Source organism: Cervus elaphus, chromosome 12, assembly GCF_910594005.1.
Source record: "Cervus elaphus chromosome 12, mCerEla1.1, whole genome shotgun sequence".
In the NCBI taxonomy this organism is placed as follows: domain Eukaryota; kingdom Metazoa; phylum Chordata; class Mammalia; order Artiodactyla; family Cervidae; genus Cervus; species Cervus elaphus.
The window spans coordinates 88,556,299-88,582,509 of NC_057826.1; the positions used below are offsets into that span (position 1 = coordinate 88,556,299).

General features: G+C 35.9%; 3 protein-coding genes across 6 annotated transcripts in view; 2 read left to right on the top strand and 1 right to left on the bottom strand.

Moving 5' to 3' along the window:
• STYX (serine/threonine/tyrosine interacting protein) overlaps positions 1-12,335 on the top strand; it is a 46,271-nt gene extending 33,936 nt beyond the window's left edge. Inside the window, exons 10-11 of the mRNA XM_043919920.1 lie at positions 6,017-6,110; positions 8,704-12,335. Of these exons, the coding sequence (XP_043775855.1) occupies positions 6,017-6,110; positions 8,704-8,777 (168 nt within the window). The 3' untranslated portion in view covers positions 8,778-12,335. The remainder of the gene's footprint in view (positions 1-6,016; positions 6,111-8,703) is intronic.
• Positions 12,336-12,528: 193 nt separating this feature from the next.
• Positions 12,529-24,988, bottom strand: GNPNAT1 (glucosamine-phosphate N-acetyltransferase 1). Of its 4 annotated transcripts, none has more exons than XM_043919922.1 (6): positions 24,856-24,988; positions 19,511-19,678; positions 18,486-18,548; positions 17,185-17,312; positions 16,242-16,303; positions 12,529-14,965 (listed from the first exon to the last, which is right to left on the bottom strand). In XM_043919922.1, exons 2-6 carry the CDS (start codon positions 19,662-19,664, stop codon positions 14,818-14,820), a joined length of 555 nt encoding a protein of 184 aa, XP_043775857.1. In that variant the 5' UTR covers positions 19,665-19,678; positions 24,856-24,988; the 3' UTR covers positions 12,529-14,817. The 4 variants fall into 4 exon arrangements, with proteins under 4 accessions (XP_043775857.1, XP_043775856.1, XP_043775858.1 ...); XM_043919921.1 differs by having other exon boundaries at positions 24,802-24,937; XM_043919923.1 differs by having other exon boundaries at positions 24,711-24,873.
• Positions 23,853-26,211, top strand: part of LOC122705859 — an 86,524-nt gene continuing 84,165 nt past the window's right edge. The window contains exons 1-3 of the mRNA XM_043921121.1: positions 23,853-23,891; positions 24,295-24,608; positions 24,730-25,282. Of these exons, the coding sequence (XP_043777056.1) occupies positions 23,853-23,891; positions 24,295-24,608; positions 24,730-25,282 (906 nt within the window). The remainder of the gene's footprint in view (positions 23,892-24,294; positions 24,609-24,729; positions 25,283-26,211) is intronic.

The following is a 26,211-nucleotide window of genomic DNA, read 5'->3' on the forward strand; positions in this document are numbered from 1 at the left end:
ACTTTGGATGGTTTCATAATCTTTTATATCTTCTAATTTCTGTGCTTATTTTTTCCATTCTTTTTTTCTAATTTTGTATATCAGTGCTTTCTTTTTCCCCCTGATCTGGTTAGTTCATATAATTTTTCTGTATTTGAATTTCTTCTTGCTTTGTGCTTTCCTTAGGTTTTTGTTGTTTTTGCTGCTGCTGCTGTTATTCTTTTATGGATTTTCTCAGTTGCATGCTTAGTCGCTCAGTCGTCTGTGACTCTTTGCGACCCCTTGGACTATATCCCTCTGTTCTTGGGATTCTCCAGACAAAAATACTAGAGTGGGTAGCCATTCCCTTCTCTAGGAGATCTTCCCAACCCAGGGATCGAACTCGGGTCTCCTTTATTGTCTGAGCTATAAGAATTCAAGACTGTAAATTATCCTCTTAGCATTTCTTTAGCCATATTCTACATATCCTACATAGATTTTGCTATGTAACGTTTTTATTCTTGTTACAACTTGATATTCTGTCATTTCACTTTTGATTTTATTTTTTACTTAGCATTTGAGAGTTTTTTTATAAATCATATAACTAAATTTTAAATGTTTTCTTTGTGGTGTAATAAACAGTTGTTATTATGACTATTTGAAAAGAAGATATATTCTCTGTTTTCAGGGCATAAAATTCAATCTGCAGTTATCTTTCTATATCTGTGAGGAATTGGTTCCAGGGCCACACACACCCCTCTACTCCCTTGCCATGGATTCCAAATCTTATATAAAATGGCACAGTATAGTCAGTTCTGTGTATCTGTGGGTTCTGCATTCATGGATGCAGAGGGCACATTGTATTTGTTCACTTCATCTTTTGGGGACTTAGGGGTGAACTGAAACTCCCTTTGTTCTGTCTCTGTTTATTTCTTTAATTCCTCTAGTTTCTTTGCCAATTTTAGTGCTGCATTATTTGGTAGATAAAATTCAAGTTATATCTTCATTGTAGTTATATGTTTATTGTCCAGTTATTTTACCTTGAAATTAACCTTAATATTGTGATCCTTTTTTGTTTGCATTTGCCTTGTGAGTTTCTTCATTGCTTTTCTTTCCACCTTTCTAAATCACTTTGTTTTAGATGCATTTCTTGTATGTGCCCTATGGCTAGATTTTGTTATTTTGATTTGTTATCAGTATTTTTCTTTAATAGGTGAATTTATCCCACTTTTTTGTACTAAAAATGACATACACTTTATTTTCATATCATGCTTTCTCTTAAAATACATCTTTTTTAAACTTTCACTATAAATTGATTAATTTTTTGTTTGTATTCTTTTGATACTTTTTAAGTTTATAAGTTGTTTACTTAATGGGCACAGTCTAACTTTATAATATATACATATGTTCCTTGAGTTATCACATTTAAATAACTATCAATGGATTTCCACTATAAAAGATAAAAACTTATATACCTCTACTTTCCTCCTTCCCCTCCACCTGTTTTGTTGATACTAATCTTAGTTCTTCTAGGAGATACCGCTTACACTTTAAAAATATTTAAATATTATCCCTCTTGTTACTTAGCAATATAGGATCATCCACTTAAACTATGTCCTGTTACATTTCCTGGATTTTACTTTTTCTACATTGTTGCACATTATATTTGCATTCTATGCTATAACCACATTTTCTCCTTGTTCATGCTGAGTTCTATATTTAAATAGGATTCTAGCTTCTTTATTCAACTCCTGGAGTTTGAGCATTATTTTCAAGAAGAGTTCTTGGAAACTAAGTCCTAGCATTTTGGAAAATGTTTTTCTGTTGCTCTTATGTTTGTTTTGGCCACACTGTATGGCATGTGGGATCTTAGTTGCCTGACCAGGGATCAAACCCATGCCCGCTGCAGTGGAAGTATGGAGTCTTAATCACTGGACCACCAGGGAAGCTCTGTCGTGTTTGTGTTTGAATGGCATTTGGCTAGATTAAAAAAAATTTGTTTAACACTTTTTCTCTTAATGAGTTTGTACACAGACCTAACATTGAATAATTGTCTTAGAGAAGTCTGAAGGGAGCCTAATTTTTAAAACTCTTCCCTCTTAAAAGACTTGATTGGGAGGAGGAGGTTTTGTCTGGATGAGCATAGGATGCTTTATCAAGTATATCTTTTTGATTGCTCTATATTAATTTTTTTTTAGTCATAATATGCCCTTACCACTTACAGATTCACATCTTCCCTTATTTCAGAAAGTTTTCTTCTAATATGTATTTGGCTATTGTTGTTCTTTTTCACTTGCCTGTTTTTTTCTCCCAGAGACATATTTTATATTGTTTTCTTTCTTTTTTCCATATCTACCATTTTCTCTGTATTTATTTTCAACTTTGTTTTTTTGTCTTTTGGCTTGATTTTTGGCAGGCTTTTCTTTCCTTTCCCATGCTTTGTTGTTTCACCAGATGTTTATTTGACATTGTTATAAGCAGTGGCAGTAAAGTGGAGAACAAACAGACAGAAATCCCTAACTTCATAAAACTTACTTTAATGAATTAGACAGTAAACAAACCTGGTGGACTGCCATCTATGGGGTTGCACAGAGTCGGACACAACTGAAGTGACTTAGCAGCAGCAAACTAAAATATATAGTAGGTCATGGAGAAGGAAATGGCAGTATTCTTGCCAGAGAAATCCCATGGACAGAGGAGCCTGGTGGGCTACAGTCCATTGGGTCACAAAAGTCGGACATGACTGAACGACTAAACTACAACAACAACACAAAAGTAGTAGATCATACAGTAATAGGTCACAGAGAAAAATAAGAAAGCCCTTAAGGTCATATAAGGAAGTGAGACATTAATTGCATTTTTGAAAGGTGATCAGAAACGGCCTTATCGCAAAAATGGTCTATGACCAAAGACCTGAAGAAATTAAGAGAATGAGCTATTTCGATACTTGGGGGAAAGCCTTCTAGATAGAAGAAATATGTGCAAGTGCCTTGAGATGGGAGTATGCTAGTATTTTCAAGAAGTGTGAGGGGGTCAGTATAGCTGCAACAGATTAAGCAAATGAATAGTAATAATAGATTAAACTGGGAGGTAAGGGGCCACGTGATAGGCATTTATAGGCCATTATAAATAAGGCCTTTGACTTTTAAGTGAAGGAATAACTGGGTCATCTGTGTTAAATGTAGTATATACCATGTATATATACTGTAAGGGTTGTTGGGGTTAGGGCAGAAGCAAGTACATGAGTTACGAGGCAGTGGAGTGATGAGAGTCAAGAGAGAATACGGATTTAGACAAAAGTGATTGTTGATGAAAAGAGATCAGATTCTGGATTTACTTGACAGTATAGCTTACAGAATTTGCTGATGGATTGGAGAAGAGAGACTGGGATGATTCTAAGCCTTTTAGTCTGAACAGCTGGAAGAGGAACTATTGCTTACTTGAATAGGAGAAACTGCATGAAATTTGAAGGGAATAAAATCGAGACTTTTTGGTCATGTTAAGGTTAAGAGAGGTATTAGATAGTGGGCAGATCTGCATATAAGCCTGGAGTTCATGAGAAAAAACCTTATATCTAGGGGTTTCAGTATGTGGATGCTATTGAAAGCTTTAAAACTGAGTGAGAGCACCAGAGAAGGGAGTGTGGGTTGAGAAGGCCTTCAGAAATAGAAGCTCAATGTACTCCCAACATGTAGGGATTGGGGAAGATGGGGAATCAGCAGAGGAGGCTGAAAAGAGTGGCCAGTGAGTTGGGAAGAAAACCAGGATGGTCTGGTGCTTGGGAAGTCAAGTGAAGAAGGCATTTGAAGAGTAGGAGATGATCCTTTGTTTCAAAGGTTGATAATAGGTTAAGTAAGGGCTGAGAACTGACATTGGATTAGGAGCACAAAGTGATCAGTGCCCTTGACAAACAAGTTTTTGTGGAATGGGGAGTATAAGCATAATGGGAAGAGAGGAGTGTGAACAGCAAGAATAGATATTTCCAGGAATTAAAAGGGGAAAACAGAAAAACAGTAGTTGGAGGGGAAACTAGGATTAAGAGGGGTGTTTTGTTTGTTTTCTAACATGGTAGGAAAGGGCATGTTTATGTGCTGTTGGGAACAGTCCAGGAGAAAAGGGTGCATTAATGATGTGCTAGAATTGCATGGTATGGTCTGTTCTTCTCTTTGTTGATTCTCTTACAGTCATCATTTCTGTGGTTTGTTTTCTTTTTTCTGCTTTTCTATTGAGCTCTAAGAGTTATGTCATCTCTTTCATTGTTATGTTTCTTCGGTGAGTCCTTTTATCTCTTCTTTGAACTCGTTTCAGAAAGGCCATATCTCATTGATTTTATGGAGAATTATTCACAATTTTCACCTGCCTCGTGTAATTTTCATGCAGTTTTCTTCATGTATGGACTTTTGGTTATAATGTTGCTTTTTTCCCCTTACAAACACCTTTATATAAGACTTATATTGGTTCCTTTTTGATCATTGGTCATCTTTGAACTGGAGACATTCTTCTAGATAAGCCATTTTCCCAATAATAAAGTTGTGGGAAGAGATTGGGAAATATAGGCAGCTTAAATTTTCCCAGTTGTTTTGGAAGACTTTCTCACCAGCAGTTTTTTCCAGTAGTATGACTCTATTCAGCGAGTGGAGAAAAAGAGCCCCTTCTGTCACAGGTTTTTCTTGTTTAGATTCATAAATACAACATGCACATTGGAATCACCTGTGGAACTTTACCCATAAATGGTACTACCCATAAATTCTCATTTAATGAAATGAGAATCACTGGCAGGGGGCAGCCAAGGAGAGGGGTAAGCTGAGTATATATATACTGGTTTTAAGACTTCTCAGGTGATCCTCAGGTATAGTCAGGCCTGAGAATTAGTGATTTAGTTTTTACTTTTAGCTGACCAAGATTAGCAGATGTTTGGCAACAGTTTCTCCTCCACTAGGCTTGCTTCTTGCAAAAATGCCAGGTGTGGATATCCACATTTTCCTTGATAGACCCACACATATGTCATACTATGCAAGGGCTTCTAAGATTTGTCTTAGGTCTGCCACCTTTTTTGGAGAACTCTAAATTGGACCCACTTTGTTTCATATATGCAGCCAGGTATCTTCTGTGCATAGCTTAGTTTGGTTCCATTTTTTTAATGTTATTGTGAAATATAATACAGATATGTAAGTGCATAAAGTGTAAACAAACATCCATGTAACTACCATCCAGATAATGAAATTGAACATTTTCCAGAATTCCAAAAGTCCTCTTGAGGCCTCTTCCTAATTATAATTCTCTTTCTCCTGTCATAAAGGTAGGCACTGTTCTTTTTCCTTACTTTTCTTTCTCATATTCATGGTTATCAATGTTTCATAGTTTCATCAAATCAGGAGTTCTCTATATATCTTGTTCTGTCTCTTCCCTTTAAGGGAAGAACATACACAAATGCCTTTATTATTTCATCTTTAACTGGAAGTAGAGGGCTATTGATTTTAAGAAATTAGAACCAGATATATACTTGAACCAGATATCAGCTTGAAGATTGAAGGCGGGAGGAGAAGGGGACGACAGAGGATGAGATGGTTGGATGGCACCACCAACTCGATGAACATGAGTTTGAGGAAGCTCCAGGAGTTGGTGATGGACAGGGAAGCCTGGCATGCTGTGGTCAATGGGGTCACAAAGAGTCAGACACGAATGAGCGACTGAACTGAACTGAATATACTTGAATCCATTAAATGCTTTGTATTAGTCTGATTTTTTAATATTTTATTTCATTTTCTTCTCAAGTCAGAGATCTACCCCAGTGGCAGAGAATATGTACTGATTGCTAGTTCAGTGTGTGATACCCTAGTGCAGGCTATTGGCTTGATTTGATTTATAGTCTTATCAGTATATGTGAAATTATAAGATAGGAATTTTAAACATTTCTCTTACAGCCATATGGCACTGGAGTTCTCAGTATAAACTAAGAATACCAGTAATCCATGCATTAACCACTTTTTAAATTTCATTTTGTTTTGGGTATCCAAGAATTTAAATGTATATTCAAGTTAATTAAAATATTTTCTAGGAATATGAAGCCATCTACCTAGCAAAATTAACAATACAGATGATGTCACCACTTCAGATAGAAAGGTCGTTATCTGTTCATTCTGGCTCCACAGGTAAGGATTTTTTCATTTTGGAGAAATTTGGGGAGATAGATGATATGAAAAGTAAAAGAGAAGACGCATTTGTCACTCATTAGCAAGTTACAGTAAGCAATTTAAATTGTTTAGAAACTTTTGGATGGGCTACTGAATTAAAATAATTTCAAATTTTAATTTTATAATTATGTATTATACTGAGCTTCTGTCTATACACCACTAGTTAAGTAGAACATGCTGGTTGGAAGATCAGATTTCCATTTTGTTGAGCTTTAAATCTTTAAGTAGTTTAAAGTGAAAGTGTCAGTTGCTCAGTGGCATCCACCTCTCTGTGACTCCATGGATGTAGCCCGCCAGGCTCCTCTGTCCATGGAGCTCTCCAGGCTAGAATATTGGAGTGGGTTGTCATTCCCTTCTCCATGGTTAAGTAGTGTAACTGTGTTGCAGAGATTAATAAGAGGGGTCTGGTACCAGAGGCCCTAAATACACTTGGGTGATCTTATTGAAAATAAAAGGTGGTTAATAAGTGAAAGCAGGGTGACTCAGTTTCTCTCTTGCCATAAATATTTGTCCTTTTTTCTTCCCCTATTTTAGAGTGTTTCCTCCCCCATTTAATGATCCAGGCATGCTCTCAAAATCTTTTAACTTTTACCTTCCTCTCCAAGACCTCACTACCCTTTTTTTGTCTCCTTTCTTTTTATTAGAGCATTCATGGAATTTATTAGTTTATTATTTTTCTCTCCCAGAGTTCCTTTCAGTCTTATTTGCACCAACAGCCTTTTAAGTTAGGAAAAATAGGTTACATACCTGGTTAGTGTTGGATCTAGAAATTGAACACTGATGATCTCATTCACAAGTCCAGCACTATATTGTATCTCCTTAGTGATGAAACTATATAACCACTCTTCAAGCTTAACTTCCTAGTTGTCATTGACTCTTGTTTGCAACTTCTGTGTAATCATTTTCCAAAATGGGAGGATCTGTTTCTTCAGTAACAAAAATTCTTTCTTTTTATAATACCTTTAATCTCAGTATAGTTCAGGTCTGTATTGGCCTCCCATCCTAAGTGTTCTGTACATTGTGGCCAGACATATTTTCATGAAAGATAATTCTAATAGTGGTTTTCCTCTTATATAAAAGTCTTCATTGGCTTAGTTTTTTACTGAAGCAAACACATCATAGATAGTAATTAAAGGCCCTTTTGATCTTTATTTGTATCTCTCACTGTACCTCTATATATGCACTGCAGAAAACTGAGCTACTAATGGTTTCCCGTGTGTCTTCTATTCTCCACCTAGAAAGCATCACATCCAGTCTCTCCATAAAAACTTGGTTCAGATGTCAGCCTCAAGAAAACATGATTAACTTACTCCTCCTCTAATTTCTAGTTATTCTGCCGTAGAGCTTTATCTGTACCTCCTCACTTTCTGCCTTGAATTAGTTCCCTGTGTCTCCCAACCTCCCTTAGTAGAGTGCGGGCGCAGCACTGTATCTGAATGTTACAGCCGCTGTGTGTAGGTTTGAGGCTTTGCAGGTGGTGCTGGTGGCGAAGAGCCCACCTGTCAGTGCAGGAGACGTAAGAGACACGAGTCCAACCCCTGGGTCAGGGAGATTCCCCTGGAGGAGAGCACGGCAGCCTACTCCAGTGTCACTGCCTGGAGAGTCCCATGGGCAGAAGGGCCTGGCAGGCTGCAGTCTGTAGGGTCGCAAAGATCAGACACGACTGAAGCGACTTCGCACGTACACGCACATTTAGACTTATTTTAATGACTAGCATATTTTCTTCTTTATTCCATCAGTACTATATTTCTGTTCTATTCTTACTAATCTTGTAGTGAAATACTAGTTTCCCATTGGAATCCAATCCACCCTATGGATTAACATCATTAACCGTGATTTAGCACAACTTTTAGGGCATAAGTTTAAGGTGATGTAATTATTTGGCAGATAACACAGCAAACCCTTTACCAGTTCAGTTGTTCCCTAAAGTTTTCCTCCATTGAGACTCAAATTTCTTGATTATGATTGTTGGGCATATACAATTCCACACATGCTCTGTGTGGGAAATTTCTGTACTAGCAGACTGTGATATGAGGAATAGATAAAAGAAAATCTCTTATCTGCTACATGCCTTCCTTCCAATTCTACACTTGTTGGTAACAATCAGTTTCACTGGAAAAAACATTTTTGACAGCATCTGTGAAAGCAAAAGGATAATTACATCTACAAAATAAAATTATACAAGTTATAACTTCATGAAGTTATATGAAGTTCATAAATAATATGTTCTGAGTCACATGTTTATGATGCCTAGAAAATGGTAACCAAACATTTATGAACCATTATTTTAAAAATTAATGTTCATTATATAAAATACCTTAATACTTAATTATTAAGAGGGAAGATGTCACAAAGATATAAAGTTATTTGGGTAATTTGTAACAAAAGTATTTTATCAGTACAAAGGTTTACTAAAAATTCAGTCATGAAATTTTCATTGTCATGTATATGATAACACTTCATGAAAAATGAAGCCTTTCCTAGCCGTAACATTCTAATGAATGAATTTATTTAAGTTCTCATTATGTTATGTTCATGCAATAATTTTTAGGCAGTTTGAAGAGAACACATGAAGAAGAAGATGATTTTGGAAACATGCAAGTGGCAGCTGCACAGAATGGCTGATTCAAGAGCAGCATTATAGAGGATGTGAATTTCTACTTGAGGAGAAAAATACTATAGACAGTAATAATGTAAAATGGTAAAAACACAAGTAGTTTCTTTTCAATTACATGTTGCTTCCAGACGTGTTTCTCTGCGACTTGCTGAGCAACATTTTAAGATGCTGGACTTCTGCAGTAGGTGGCACTGATGGTTCTACTCCTTTTTTTTTTTTTTTTTTAATTCTTTACAGTTTTATTATAAACCAAGAATTTTGGACTTGCAAAGAGGTATTATTGCAATAATGCACTTTTCATACTTGAAATTTATTTGTATGATATAAAGTTGTTACTTTAAACAAAATGCAAGTTAGGGGGGATTTGTTTATAAAATCTGGGTAATTTATAACAAAAGAATTTCCTAAAGTTTGCTAAAAATTCATTTTATGTTCTACATATTACATTTTTAAAATAATTTTACAATTCAGTTTTATGATGGAGCCTCTTACAGAAACATTAACAAATGTAGAAATCTGCCACATTTCTTTTTTAGTATAATTCAGTAGTTTAATTATCTTTTAATTTTTAAACTTCTTGATCCCTTATTAATAATCTTTAAATCATGACATCAGCCAACTGTCCTTATTTTAACATGATCCAAGTATTGCTTCCTTTCCTATTACCTTCCTAATTTTATTCTGTAGAAAGAAAAAGTTTAATGAACAAAGGAAAATGTTTGCTTTTTGAGGTACCAGATGTTCACAAATACAAGGAGAGTTTTAAACTTTCAAGTGACTTTCCTTTAGTGTTCTTAAAAGCCAAATGTTCTGTTTCTTCTTTTCAGAGTCGTGTAGCCCATTTTTTCTTTGTCCAAAATGGTTCTAAATATAATAAACCAATGTAGCACTATTTTTCCTAAACAAAGCCCAAAAAAGAAAAGTGCCTTGCCTCATTAGAAAAAATAAATAAATAAATTGTCATGACCTCTAAATTAGTATGTAGAACAATGAAAAGTTTTGAACATTTTTCTATAGTTTTTTAAACCATAAATTAGTTTAAACTGGAAGTCTTAAGGCTTGAAGAAACCTGAGTCTATTATTTGGAATATGGAACATATACTCCTTCATTTTATGTTGTCTTAATGATTCTGTGAGATTGTTCTGGCTCAGACAGTAACTTTTCTTTGAGGATGCATTTTTTGAGAAAAGTGATTGTGGAAGACTTCAGTGTATACAAATTAGTGTTGTAATCAGTTCTTTACATTGAGTTAATCCAAATTTCCCCCATAATTTGCATTAGCAAAGACACTTTATGGATCCTAGGTTCTCCATGTTTTTATTTGTACATATAAAAATTGTTCTTAAAAAAACATTTTTGCTCTTTTAAGTATGATGTTGGGGAGGAGAGGAGTGTTTTAACTTTTTATAGTTGATGATTTAGGGTAGCACAAATGAAACTCCTTTGTATTTCATTTTTCTCAGTCCTCTCTTAAGGTGCTTTACTGATGAGAGTGATTTCCATACCTTCCTTTGGTACCATGAGGTACCACATAAGGTAACCTATTATACCAACTTACCTACTTTGCTTTCCTCCCTAAGGTGAAATAATACAGTAAAAGTTTTTTTATCCAGCATAACAGGAGAGTGGAAGTGAATCAAAACTGCTTTGTTAATTAAGCGTTAATTCTGTTGCCCCAGGTGGTTTTCTTCTGATTTCTCTTCCCTTCCCCTATTTTACCACCCTAAAAACAGCATATCAATCCCTTGAGGTCTTGTATTGCTGTATGATTGGTGTGTTGTATCATTGGGTGTGGTGGTCTAGTATAGTCAAGATTTGCATTGAGTGTTCAGAAATTCCAGTTGGTAAAGTGCCAGATAACACAGCTTCCCTGTATATAGATTACTATTGGGTAGGTCAGCAAAGACTTCTTTTGCAAACTAATAATCTGTGATGCTCCTTCCACAAAAACTGCTTAAAAGAATCTTCATAAGAGTCCATTTAGGTTTTAAAAATGAGGCAGTTAAGATTTTCTAAGTTAATTTCTTAAATATACATATCCTCTCTAGTAGTCTGGCCAAATAGTTTGGTTATTGAATTATATTTGATAATTTTCCACTTTTCCATAAAAATTTGTAATTTTTATTTTGTCACTAAAGTGCCTGCCCAGCACTGTAAAGACTCTCACAGACACTAGAAAAAGGGACTTCATCTTTTTGAGTACAAATTATTATGGACAAAATTTTTTTTTCTTTCATATAAGAACCCTGCAGGTTTGAGTATATTTTTCCATCCAGTGTTCAACTGGTTCTTCTGGTAGCTCTTCCTATTTTTATTTGGTTCCGTTTCTATAATTCTTTTATTTCCTCCGATGTTTTGTGATAGCTAATTACAGTATATTTAACCAATCATGATTTATTTTCTAGAATATTTGAATAATATATGAGTGACTCAGCACCCAATTATAAGCATTAAATATTAATCTGGGCACAGAATTTAAAATGATATCACATCAGAACATAGGAGAACTGCTTTATTGTCCATTTTGAAAGTATGAAACTTAAATATTGAAAATATTCAACTAGAATGGCAGTATTCTTACCTTGTAATTTCAGTCCATTGGTATGTGTTAATTTTGTATCAGATGTATAAAGAGCAGTTACCTTTGTTTATTTGTATCTACTCTGTGGTGGAAATGTTAAACCATGATAGCTTTTGCTACCAACTCTCAATCACTTAACTTTCAGAGCAGTATATTTGTTTTGGGAGGATTTTGTGCTTCATCTGAGTTTAGAAGTAATGTCAGAAAATGTTAAGCATGTCCTTTTAAAGAAAATATAAGGTTTCTAATTGTCTTATTACCTTGGTAATTTAAGTGAATTTAGAGTATTTAACTGCAATCTTGAATTATAAAGTTGGGATGCATATATAGAGATATATATCAAAATCTCAACTTGATGTAAAGTAAATGAGCAGTTACCTGGCGGATTTTTTTTTTTTTTTCAAATAACTGTTTAATCCATAATTCCATAACAGACTTAGCTTCACCTCAATATTTTTGTCCATTCATCAGTGCTCCAACAAGAAAATGATAGGAAATAGCTGAAAATTACTAAAAAGATTTTATTTTTTTTATTTATTAGAAAAATAAGTTCCTAGGGTCTTTGAATGCTGGATTTTTTTTGTCTTACCCATCCATGGCAGCTAAAAAAAAAAAAATCACTCAAAATATTCAGGTTTACATGTTAGCTCTCTGTCATAGGGAGTTGCCATACCTCACAGTTCAAAGTGTATTCTATAGATCAGTAACATTATACTGACATGTAATTGCAATTTACTATGCAGCAAAAATGATTCAAGAAGAAAAATAACCTACAGTGTCTATTTACCTTTGTATAGACAATTGCTTAAGTTACTCTGCTTTTAACATTTGTACTTGGATAAAATGCTTATTATGTATGTATAGGAATGTCACAGTGCAAGATGCTGCTAGCTCAGGCACAAAGTATTAAAATTATTTTGTGAAGATTGGTGGTTGTATTAAAACTGTTGTGCCATTATACCTCAAAAAAGATTGAAAAGTTCATTTGTATTGCTTATGCCATAACTGCTTTACTTAGATTGTTGTCTTCTAGGTAAAAGTAACTCAGTTTAATCCCGCACACAGATTAAATCTGAAGGACAGATGAACATTGGATACTGAGAAGCACTTAAGGGTATTTCCGAAAACATTGTGATTACACACATAAAAATTATGGTCAGTACAGGGAAGTCCCAAGTTTAGGCTCAAGATATTTTTTAATGGATTATTTGAACAAGTTTGGAGTTGAAAGTGAGGGAGTGTGTGTCTGAAGGAAGAGGTAAGGCCATTCATAGAACAGCTTCCAGGTCATTTTAAAAAATACTTCTTGCTTTTAGTTTTCCTCTTGTTAGCCTACCTACATAATATCCTTCATCAAATCTGAGATGTCATCAGCATCACTACAACATCTTTTTGATCCAACTAAAAGGCAAAAATATTGCTGAATAAATCATGACAAACCATTGATCATAAAATGCATCCAGATTTCCAAATGTTACATGTAAAAAAAGATGTTTTAGTCAGTAAAATACAAATATATAAAACACATGGAGCAAAATAAAAATCACAACTGCCACTTCATTATACCTTTTCAAAAGTGAAGAGTACTCAAAAATGTATTACTGAAATGTATCTATGCAGTTTTTTTCATACTCAAGTTTACACACAGGATGATGACTTAGTAAAATCAAGCTTCTCTGGTTAACTAAAGCTAAACGCAGATCATCAGTTTCCTCAGTGACACAATTTTTATGTGTTATACCTTACCTACAACTTTTGTTTCCTATGAGGGGGAATTTAAGATAAGACCGTAAGAACATTATTTAAAGGGATTTATTGAAATAGCCACCTTATAGTTTTACTTCACATTGTTTAGTGGTAAGAAATGTAATAAAACATGTAATTTTGCCTTTTATTAGGGTCCCACCCCGCCAGCCACGCAGGGATCTTAGTTCCCCAACCAGGGATCAAACCCATGCCCCCTGTACAGGAAGCAAGGAGTCTCAACCACTGGACCACCAGAGAAGTTTCTATTAGGTTTATTTTTTAACATGGGTTTTTAATTACCAGGATATACCTAATAAAGCTACTGTTACCAAGGTTATAGGACTCCTTTTTCTTAAAAAGCAAAATGTAGTTTTGTTGCTTTCACTAGGGACACACCAATTCATCTGCCTAGGTCATCAGCAGGTAAGTAGCACACCCTCTACTGGTAAAGAATTTCTATTATTTAGAAAGTTAACTAGCTTTACCGCATGGAGGGAAATCTGAAATCTAGCTGAAGCAGGTGTGGGTCAACAGGATGAGAAACAGGTGTTTTTACTTTCTATGCTCCTTTTACAAAGAGTACACAAAGTTAAAATTTTACTAACCCTGACTTGACCTAATAATTTCAATAGACAACTCAAGAAAAGCACAGAAAACATTAGGATTCTAACAAAATTATTCATATGAACAGGTTTAATGTTACATGGAATGCAGAAGATTAGAACCAGTAGTGAAGTATCTAATTCTTATTTCAACTTAAAAAAAAAATTAAAATAGGATAGTGACCACAATAATAGTACCATTATAGTCACATTAAATAGAAAAGCTTCCATCAACATTTTAAGAATGTGATAAATGTAGTATGATACATTTTAAAATGTTCCACAACTTTGTAATCCATTTTTCATAAAAATGTTAGTAGAGAGGCTTGGGACACCCCTTGGAAAGATGAGAAATAAGGTTGGAAATATATAATACCAGGATTTATTTACTAACTCAGTTAAAAAGTACCTTATATTTCTCTCAGATATTTAAACAAATGAATAATTATTATATTTCACATATAAGACAGGTAGTACTTCAGCTATATTAGAATTATAACAACTTTTAGATGTATATTTAAATTGTCACATTTTATAAGTTAATCTTCATTTCTACTTCTTTTAAAGGCTCACCAGGTTGTCTGCCAGTACAGTATTAGGATCGGCAAATGTTGGACTGTACTACATTTAGTTATATCTAACATCCAATTTCATGTAACATATGTGAAATGACACACCCTTAAGTGGTATTTAGATATTTCTTTGAAACAAAAATATTAATTTTATGAATGTGCTAAGAAACAATCTTATTCACTGTATGCTTTTTTTCTTTTAATGAGCAGTACAGATAGCAGACACATAACTCCTTACTACCTATACTCTGACCACTAAGAAATGAAGCCAAACTTTAGAAAAATACAATGCAAGAAAAGATTCAAGTTAAAAATATACTCCTTTGGTTAAAAATCATCCCCTTAATCATTTTATTTGTAATCTAAACTCAGCATGTCCCACCAGCCCAAAGTAATCTAAGTGTCATTATACTTGTATCACCATGTTTTTTCCAATCCAGTATTTATGGAGGTCACCTGGTTGCAGCAACAAACTATTTTAACTCAAGGAAGAGAGTATAGCCTTGCTGCATCAGCTCCTTTGATAGATGTCTTTCTTAAAAGATTTTACTTTAGAAACCTCCGACACATGTAGTTTTCTTCAGATACTGTATATCCAAACTTTTTATAGAAACCAACATTTTGTGGTAGACATTCCAGGGTAATCTTATAACAGTTCAGTTTCTTGCTTAGCAAAGTAAGGGTTGATAATAACCTGAAATTTTAAAAAGGGTTGGGGGGAGAAGCATAGAGCATTTGTTAATAAAAATGGATATTAGTAACAATGTGAGTGAATATGTTACAAAACTTTGTTTATATTACAAATAGGTTTATATCATGGCCTTTCCCACTATATTCATTTAAAATTCAAGTTAAAGCATTTAAATCACCGAAAGCATTTTACTTTGTTCCAAATATACTTTAATCTCTAGTCTATTAATAAACAGAAAACTCACCCCAAACCCTTTTTACAAGTAGATTTTAAAATTAATGTTAACACGAAAGACTGGCAACCTTTTAAAAAATATGGCCAAAATTAGTCTTTGTATCTAAATTCTATTCAAACTATTTAGTCAGTGTTGAATAGTCAAAACCATTCAGTCAGCATTCCCACATAAAGTGGGTAAATAATTGCTTTGTTCTTTATCATTTTTAAAACTACCTAAATATCTGTGAAAGAATGTATCAGGTTACCTATGGATTTAGTCTAATTAATATGAAGTGGAAACAAAAACATATCTTTATAAATCCTTAAAAAATCCAAACCAAGTATAAAAATGTGATTCTAACTGCCTTAGGGAGAGAAAACTAGGAATTTTCTCATGTTGCCCAGATAGAAAAAAAGCTCATCATTCTGAAGACGGAACCTCTTGCTTGAAGTTACACAATTATAAAAGGTATGGCTAAGTGAACGTGCACTAGAAATACTAGAAATTGGTCTGTTTTGTTCACTGATATGTATCGAATACTTTGAATAGTATCTAGCACATGTGCTTAATATTTTCTGAGTGAACTCCTTAAAACTCAGAAAATATTAAAAAGCAAATTCTAACCTATGAAACTTCTAAGAGACTTTGATAAATGTATAGAGGATTATACAGTGAAGGCCGGTTCAGTATATGGTTCTAAAAGTCCTATGACTGAGAACATGTCCTTTGTTTTTAAATGTGATAGACAAATTACTTGACTCACCAAAAGTTTCTTCTTCCTAGTAATATGAAAAAGTATTACTACTAAAAGTTAATAACTTTAAGGTGTTTGCTGCTTTAACAGTACAGTTCCAATTTCCAAACTTTATGGTAAAAATTATATATAAAAATACTTTTCCTTAAATTCAGTCTAAGCTATAGAGTGAGAATGGGTTCATAATTAATGACACTTAAAAAACTTCAAACAGGAAAACATTTTTAACAAGTATCTTGGCAAGCAAATGTAAACTGAAACACAGAGTAGCTACTTTATCCAGGGTTACCTTGTTTCTGCCTACTTACAGTTTGCCAAGCTGCTTTCCTCTGCATTCATCACTAACAACAACATCTTCTACTCGTCCTCTCTGAAAATATTTACAATGTTTAAAAGACTAAGCATGTAGGTTTTGTTTTTAGTTAAATCAGCAAATGTTGGAAGAATTCATTGATAAATAAATGTTTTATAAACCTTAACTTCAAAAACTGCAATTTTTTTTTAACCTATTATAGAGGAAATAATACAGTGAATCAATTTGTGGCCTAATTCGTCTATATCCTGAACCATCCCATCCTATTATTTTAAAACAAATCTCAGAATCCACATCACCAAAATGTAATCTTGTTATTAAGGTACTACATCCATTATCCTATTCCTGCTTAAAAGCAATTTATTTCAGACATACCAATACAGTATACTAATTTCTAGTACAGAAATCATACCAAAATTCATACCTCACAGAATACATTCCAAGTGTTTCTATCATATTCTCACAGGGTTACCTAGATCTTGTTTTCTTTACTATTTCATGTGAATCATGAGGAGTGAAGGGACTCTACAGGCATTAGAAGGGTCATGATTAGAACATACTATTCTGAACCCTTTACCACTGGGAAACTGATGGGAATTTGTGTTAATGTAGTACATTCCAAGTATCATTTTTGAAAAAAATTGATTCCAAACATTAATGCCAAATTCCACAATGCTGACTTGATTTCTGTACATCTATACCAATTCTAACACCTTACAGAACAATTTTTAGCAAACAATTCATGTTAATAACATTTTCTGTCTCACAACTCTTAAGAGAATGGGAAAATGACTAAGTGATTTCTAGAAAGCAAAACTATTCCAGGCAATATTTTGCTCTCTGATTTTGCAGTAAAAAGCAGTGGGAAAACAGACTTGTCTGATGGAAACTAGAAGTTGATGTCCATTTTACTCATAAGCATTAATGTGAACACATACCTTAGCACAGGAATGGATGAATTTATGTTCTATTATCAGAGTTGCTGTAGCAACTATCTGGCCTAAAGTTACATCTTCCACAACTGTAACATAGTAATCCCCAGATTTCTTCATGTGCTCAAAAGATTCTGTGGAAATTGGAAAAGAGTGTTATATAGACATTAAACTTTATTAGGTGCTCCCCCCCCAAAAAAAATACTAGAATTAGCCAAAATAATGAATATTTAAAGCTATTTTACCACAGTAATTTACAACTTTGTGTCTAGAGAAAATGTCACTTATTAAGCATGACCATGTATTTGAAACATCAGTAGTCAGTACTGACTAGAACATAGTTCATACATTTAAAAGATCTGCTAGCAGAAAAAAGGAAGACTAACACAGCTATTTTATAATCTGACAAAGTAGTTTTCAATTTTCCTCCTGTGATCCCAAGTGTTTCATGATTACATGACCTGTTTTAGAAATACAATAATCATTTTTGTTTGCTTTGAAAGCATCCTGTGAAACAGATAAAAAATAAGTCTCCATTTCCCAGTAATTTTCCCAAAGCCCCATAGCAGATAGGAGCAAAAATGGAATAAATACCTTCCCCTCAAACTGATTTATCCTGATGAAATAACATGATTTCTCATCTAATATTCCCACAAAGAAGAATTTAGGAATAAAAACTGAGCCCAAGAGTATTAACATACTGTTTATTTCCACAGTTGTATTCTAGTAATGGGTCTGAAATGGGAAGAAATAGATTCAAAGAAGGAAGACAGAATCAGAAAATAATAACCTTCATTTCAAAAGGGTCATATAGAGTACAAAATAAAATTACCTATTGAGGAAAATGAAGAAGATAGGAAGACAGTGTTAAGAGCACTGGATGGAGTCAGGAAGGCTGTAGTTTTTTCCTTACCAACAACTACCTGTGATTTTGGGTAAGTCAATTGACCCCTTTGAGTTTCTGTCCTTACATATTTTTATTACATTTTTTGACGAAATTTCTGTGAAATAACCTATGTGAAAGGAAAATACTATAATAAAAATCTCTAAAACTGCCACCCAGGTTCTATGCTATAGTAATTATCTAAAAATAGCCAGGTATTTTGTAAAAACATAGTAATAGTTACTTTTGGATTCTAGAATAGATTGGCCACATTAAACACAAATAATCGCTAATTTGTTATTTGAAAATTTTCCAGCTATTTGAACAAAAATATAAGTAGACACTGAACAGAGCTTGAAACAAAAATAAAATCTTGTTTCCCTTTATTTCTTTTTCTTCAGGAAAAAGAGGCTGTAGGACTTACTCATAAATTGTTCTGGGTTGACAGCTCCAGTCTCTGTCAGCTGACCTAGTACCTTAAAAAAACCTAGTTTTGAAAAACAGATTTCAAGTCATGAGAAGAGCAAATATATATTAAAAGAAGCAATGTGTCAAGCTGGTGGGCATTATTTTTTCAAAACTTTCTGTAATGAACCATTCTTAAATTATTTTAAAAGATTAAACAAACCCATTCTTTCTATATAATAAATATAGAAAACAATAACAGATTTTACCAGTGTTTTTGCCTGCATAAGATTTTTGGAATAGTGCTGACCTTAAGACTCAGTATTTATAGAACCAGCATATACAGTTTTAAATGTAATTTGCAGTAGATTCAGTGCAAGGAATGTCAAATTTTCTCAAATATGTGCTTTCATTTTACTTAAAAAAAGATTCTCATTATGACCAAATATTATTTGTAAAATATAACATTGTTGAGACAACCATTTTTTTTAAAGATTCCTGATTAATGTGATGTTAATATGAACAGCATAGAACTTTGGGAATTTTAACTTTTATATACCAAAGAACTGATTTGACCAAAATATTTTAAGATTTCCTGCCAAAATAGGAAACTGTAAAAAGTTGATTTTTGATTACTGAAATTTAAGGATATTATTTTGGAGAATTTAGATATTAAAAAAAGGAATACATGTAGACAAAACCTTTTGCAACTATCTGAGGCAAATTATCTTCATTCTCCATCCAGCTTCTTAGAGAAGATTCTTACTTTTGTGTCATTATACAAGGTAATTTACCCCTTTTAGCTGCTTAATTAGGAAGGAGCACTGTTGTATATAAGTCATTTGAAATGGTATAATACAATACTGTATAGTACAGTAATATCTGGCCTATACACATTGTAATTAAGTTCTCAGTCACTTTAAAATTTAAGCACAAAAATAATATGAAAGTCAAATATTTTAAAAAATTATCAGCATCATCATATATGTGGAAAAAACAATGCTAATGATAAGTCTAACTAGCATTTGTAAACTGAGCCCATACCTCTATTTAAATCAGCAGTACAAAGAGGCCTCAAAACCAAACCTTCTCCAGGATGTGTTGGGGAAATGGCTGGAGAAAATGTAGCTGTATTCTGACTCCAGTCCACTTCTTTGAGTAGACTTGGGTCAAACATAGGAGTTTCATCAGGTTTCATCTTCGCAGTAAGATCTAAAACAAAATTTTAAATGTTAAGGCATTTTATTTAATAGACACTTTTTGATTGGCAAGATTGTCAATTTCTTAATAAAAGTAAACAGCACTTAGAAAAATCTTTAACAGGTATGCAAGATACTTATTTTAGTCTATCCTGAATGTAACATCAAATGCCACAGCTAGAGCTATATAGAAAACTCAGAAATTCTATCATATAGTAAATGACTAAATTTAGAAGTTGTTACACTTTTAAACTCCTTTTTTCTAACAGGACTTTTAAAACATTTTTTCGTATGGGCCAGTGCTACTAGCGTAGCATTTTGAGTAGCTGACTTTTAAATGACTTCCTTTTTTTTTTTTTTTTAATAACATTATTGGATTAAGGAATAATTTGTTGGTTTTACCTGCCCAGGAAGACTACTGGGCATGTAACTTAAAAAATATGAACCATGAACAGAAGATTCTCTGCATTCACTGGAATATTTGGTCTCAGCTATGATAAATTCACACTAAGTATCTATTGGATTTTGTTTTCATGGCAGGTTTTCTAAAAATCGAGAAGTTGCTCAGCTGCATCTAAGCAACTTTTTAAGAATAGCCTGTGTTTTTCATGCTATTGAAAAATGATCAATTACGGTATTTTTATCTCTTTTTTGAACATTCAGAAATAGATTCTTATTAGGTGTAGTCTTAATAAAACTGAAACTAAATGAAAGCTGTAATGCTAGAATGAAAAACATGAAGCATAGAAATGGGGGGGGGGGGGCAGGGGGTGCACACCTCTGTAGAAGAGAGTTGCTGGAGGAGACAGTCTTCCAAACTATTACTAGGAGACTGGTAACACTAAACTTTCATTTCTAACACCACACCCAGTTAAAGAAACCAGAGTTGATCCTTGAACAGCATGGGTTTAGGGTGCCAATCCTCCATGCTGTCAAAAATGCATAGTAGAAAATTCACATATAACTTGTACTCCGCCCTCCGTATCTCTGGTTCTGTAATGGGAGATTCAACTTACTTTGAAATGTGTAGTACTGTAATACTACTGAAAAAAATCTGTGGGTAAGTGGATCCTTGAAGTTCAAACCCATCTTATTAAGGATCAACTGTATTCTATTTGATACCTGCCTCTAGTTTTTTGAAACAAAGAATTTAAAGACAAATCTATCTATGTATATGCATAATATACTACCATAAAACAAAGCAATACAGGAAAAAATTAAAGTCCACTTAATAACAGAATAACTTCCCCCAATAACCCAACTCCAAGATGTTCTCTATTTCATAAATCACAGTATGTCTAAGGGCAACTATTTTTAACTTTTCCATAAAGGTAGATTACATTGCATAACCCGATGTAACTATGTAGGGAATGCTGCGATCTAGCAGAGGCTTTGGGAAGGTAGTGTGGTGTAATAATAATTATTATTTGTTCAGCACTTACTATGTGCCAGGCATTGTTCAAAGAACTTTACACATTACTGACTCACTGTAACAATCCTAGAGTACCAATGATGATTATCTCCATGTTAACAGATGAGGAAATGCAGGTGTAGACAAGGTCACAAAATCATAATAGCAAAGCCGAGATTGAAACCTAGACAAGGAAAGACCATGAGCTCTAGAGTCAGACCTGATATTCAGATGTCAACTGTCTGATCATGGCTATGTAAATTAAACAAACTGTTTCCTCATTTGTACAATGGAGATGAAACTGTTGAAGAAATGGCTTAGTGTATACAAACACCTAATAGTGCCTCGCACACTATACATGCTCAACACGATATAATTTAGTTAGCTACTAATTTAAAATTTATTTTTTATATGTTCATGTTAACTTTTCTAACTTTTTATATATTCAAGTTTTTTCACTTTTAATTCATGAGTCACACTGCTGGATACAGCGGCTACAAAAAGGTTATGCTTATGTAAAACTGAAAACATTCTTGGAAGGGAAGAAAAAACTTGCTCTAAACACTATGCTTGGATCTAAGAACAGTAAGGAAAGGAAATTGTGATGATTAAAACAATCATTCATAAAATTTAACCAGCTTATGGTCTATTTGGGGACTCCTCAGTGGCTCAGCAGTAAAGAATCCACGTGCAAAGCAGGAGATGGAGAAGACTTGGGTTTGATCCCTGGATCAGAAGGATACTCTGGAGGGGGCATGGCAACCCACTCCAGTATTCTTGCCAGGAAAATCCCATGGACAGTACTGGACATGTCTGAAGCGACTGAGCACACACGCATGGTTCATTTGAAACAGGTTTTTTTATAAGTAATTTTAGTGCATGCCCTTTAGTATTTGTCCCAGATAATTGGGTCCCTGAAGCTTTTGAGTACTCTAATCTGAAAGAAGGGGCTTCCCTGATAGCTCAGTTGGTAAAGAAGCCGCCTGCAGTGTAGGAGATCCCGGTTCGATTCCTGGGTTGGGAAGATCCTCTGGAGAAGGGATAGGCTACCCACTACAGTATTCTTGGGCTTCCCTTGTGGCTCAGCTGGTAAAGAATCCGCTTGCAATGTGGGAGACCTGGGGTCGATCCCTGGGTTGGGAATACCCCCTGGAGAAGGGAACAGCTACCCACCCAGTATTCAGGCCTGGAGAATTCCATGGACTGTTTAGTCCATGGGGTACCAAAGAGTTGGACACGACTGAGTCACTTTCACTTTCATTTGGGCTTCTCTTGTGGCTCAGTTGGTAAAGAATCAGCCTGCAATGCGGGAGACCAGGGTTCTATCCCTGGGAGAGGAAGATCCTCTGGAGAAGGGAATGAATGGCAATCCACTCCAGTATTCTTGCCTGGAGAATCCCATGGGCAGAGGAGCCTGGTGGGCTACAGTCCATGGGTTGCAGTGTTGTACACAACAGAGCGACTAACACACACACAAAACTTAGTCAAAGCAGCACTTATAACCTGTATTTGGAAAATAAGAATTTCAGGCTAGTTAAAATAGCATTCTGGATAGAAATAAGAACCCATATTCTTATCCCAATCAAAAATCAATATCAAAATGTTTATATGAGCTATTTTACAAAACAGAGCCACACTTAAGGTTACCTTCTTTTATTTTACTATGTCCCCATGTAGTAAAATTCTGTTGGTGTCCAATTAATATATTAAGCAAGTTAAAGTAAGATGTGATTTGATACTAAATTTCAAAAGATTAGAAAACAGCAAAATTGTTTATTTGGTTTGCAAAAGAAAATTTTCAGCATCTTAAAGCACCCCCAGGTACCACATTAGGAATTTGAAGCCGAATTTCATCATTATCACTGGTGTCTTATTTGGGGTTTTGGGTTTTTTTGGCCAGGGGTGGGGGTGAGGGGTGTGCTGCTTGTGGGATCTTAGCTCTCCAACCAGGGATCGAACCCAGGTCTACGTCAATGAAAGCACCAAGTTTTAACTGCTGGACTGCCAGGGAATTTCCTCTTTGGAGTCTCACTCTGAAGATTTTAGATTAATTTTTAAAACTGAACCCTAACCGTTAAGTATTTCTCAAGAAACTTTTCTGTTTAACTACTAAGTTAGCATGCATTTAAAGGCCCTAATGCCTAAGCTTAGCACAATAAATGCCTAGTGAATGAATAACAAATAGTATAAGACTTATCTGGAGGTCATTCAGAAAATCCAGAAGAAAAAAAGATTTCCAAACTGCCACAAGTGATATCACAAAAACCATACAGCAAATTCATTTTTACTAAGATCACATCAGTTGGTTGACCATTCTTTGGACACAGTTTCAACAGGTTTCTCACCGTCTTTACTGAGCTATACACAAGGGGATGAGCTGCTGCTAGGAACAAGCAACTGAGAGCAACAAGTAATAGATACTGGGAATGAAGATTTCAGAAGTTGATATAAAATTTTGAAAAAACAATCTAAGGTCAAATCTAAACTTGTCTTTATATCTCATGAGCTCTTGGAGCATTACTGTATTACTTTAGTACATGGTTAAAGCAGGAAGGGGGGCCTTGTGCTGTTTGAGACTTTGGGGTTCGTCTACATACATTTCATAACAATTTCAATAATTTGAATTTTGTTTGAACCTAAGAACACTTCATTCACTGATGATTTTAATATGCTTGGCTATATTAAATTATGAAATTACATTTCAGTTGAGAATTTTAAAACTTCTTGATAGTTTGATCCCTATAATTTAGGCATTATTCCCAGTCTATCCATGAGCATGCTAGAGCAAGTGGAGCTTTTGGGACTTGACCTCAGGGTAATAGCCAATGAGTGAATCTTAAATCCTCCTATGTCGTTCTTGCCCTACAGTACCATACTTAGTAGAGGCCAATCTTTACATCATCATGCCAGACTGGGAGCTATCTCCCCTATTCTATTTTTTTTTCCTCCCCTATTCTAAAAAATGTCAGTGAATCCTGCCTAATGAAACTGACCTAAATGATTTCCTGAGATCCATTCTAGAATTCATTCTCGAGTGTATACCCTAACAAAACTAGTCGCCCTTCAATTTTGTATGGCATTTTAAGAGTTGATTTACATAAATGTTAGCTCCTGTAAGAGAAGTCACAATACCTAGTGTCTCTAGAGGGTAGAAGCCCCCGGAAGAGACAAAGGATGTCCGTCTTTCCTACAGTGAAACCCCAATTTAATCAGTGCAGGAGGTGATCTTCGGAGCAGAATCAGGTCCTCAAGTGGCTCCTGACCGCCGTGTGGTGCTCCTCCGAAGGGAACGGGGAAACGGGGCGGCCAACGGCGTTCGTGCCCATTTCAAAAAGCCGAAGGCGGCAGAAACTGAACAGCTGTCTCAATCTCCCACGTTAAAGCTGCCGAAAGAAGTCAATTTCACCCTAGTCTCTGCTCCTGCCTTGCTAAGGCCACCTCCTGCATGGCTGGACCACTGGCCACCATCCCTAACCTCTGCTCCAGGCGTGCGTTCGCTCAACTTGCTCCAAACTGCCCTCTACGCCCCCATGTGCACCCAGCTGGCGAAGATTAAATGCCTGGATCCCCGAACGGAATCTGCCCCCGCCCCTCGCCGGGCCTAGCTCGCCTCGCCCGGGGGTAGCAGTCACACCTGTTTGATAAACCTGAAGGCAGGCCCAACCCGGCACTCAGGGCATCCGCTCCGGACCCGCTCTCTCTCCCCGACCCCCAGACCCTCTCACCCGTAGAGGTACGCAGTCTGCGCTCCTCTCCAGGCTCGACGGATTCTCACTCACCCGGGTACACTGCACTGGATCCGGATCCGGCTTCAGAGCCAGCCCCACCTCTTCCCGCCTCCCGCGCTACAGCCCGCTGCACCGCGGCCGCTGCGCTCGCAGCCGCCAAGACGTGGCAGCACCAACGCCTCCAGCCCGCCCCTGCCCGCTTACGCAGGGCCGCGAGCAGGGGAGGGGGAGGTGGCTGCGGAGGGGGCGGGGGCGAGACCCGGAGGGCGGGGCGGAGTGGAGGCGGGGCCTGCGGCTGACGTCAGCACGTGGGGCGGGGCCGGGGGGCGGTGGCGATTTCTCCGGGACTCCACCCGGCCGGCGCGCCGGAAGGAATTCTCATCTCGGTCCGCACCTCCTCGCTTGTCAGGCTCCCACGACGGCCTCGGTGTCTCGGTTTAACTGGAAAATGATTTTGCCTCGGAATCAGCTAAGCACTGTAAGTGGTGACTAGGGTGTGTATCTTTGATTCGGAGACCACAGTCTCAGCGCCTTGCCCTCTCGTTTGCCCCTTGTTGCACCTTCCCTTCAAAGTCCATTCATTCATTGATTAGGACTTCGCTGGAGGCTCGAAGCTCCTCATCCCCAGTTTTCTGAGTCACAGATCCTGCCTCTGTGAGGTGGGACCCCTGCATTCTACTCTAAGACTACGTTTTATTTCTCGCTCAAACCCTTTTTGGATGAACACGGTGGTTAGGACAGTGACTCTCAGCTGCAGCGACTTTGCCTCCCAGAAGGCAGTTGACAATGGGTGGTCATTTTCAACCTTGAGTCTGGGAGAGAAGTATTACTGGCGTCTCACATGATGATAGAGAGTGATGCGGGTAGAAATCAGGGACGCTGCTAAATGTTTAACGGTATACAGAACAGCTCCCCACAACAAACAATGATCTGGGCTGAATGTCAGTATTGCTAGTTAGGAAACCCTGGATTAGGATAAGAAAACTGACTTCTCTGAGCTTCCACCTCCCAAGCGTTTTACCTAACTAGCAGGTGTCCTCATTTCACAGATTGGGAAACAAACTCAGAGATGTTAACTACTTTACAAAACCAAAGTTATATAGCCAGGAGTTCTTCCTTGTCTTGTACCATAAATTTCAATTTATTGACTTTGTTCTTATTACTGTTCAAAGGATTAACATTTTCTGCTTATTTGTGAGACTTAAATTTCAGATAACTCTTTCTGATTGATGTATTCTCAAACTTTCAAATATCTCTATCCATCCTTGTTTTTACCTTCATATATACAAAACAATTAAGATATAAACAAAATCTTAAGAAGGGGGCTTCCTAGGTGGCACTTGTTCGATCATTCAGTCGTGTCTGACCCCTTGAGACCCCGTGCAGCACGCCAGGATTCCCTGTCCT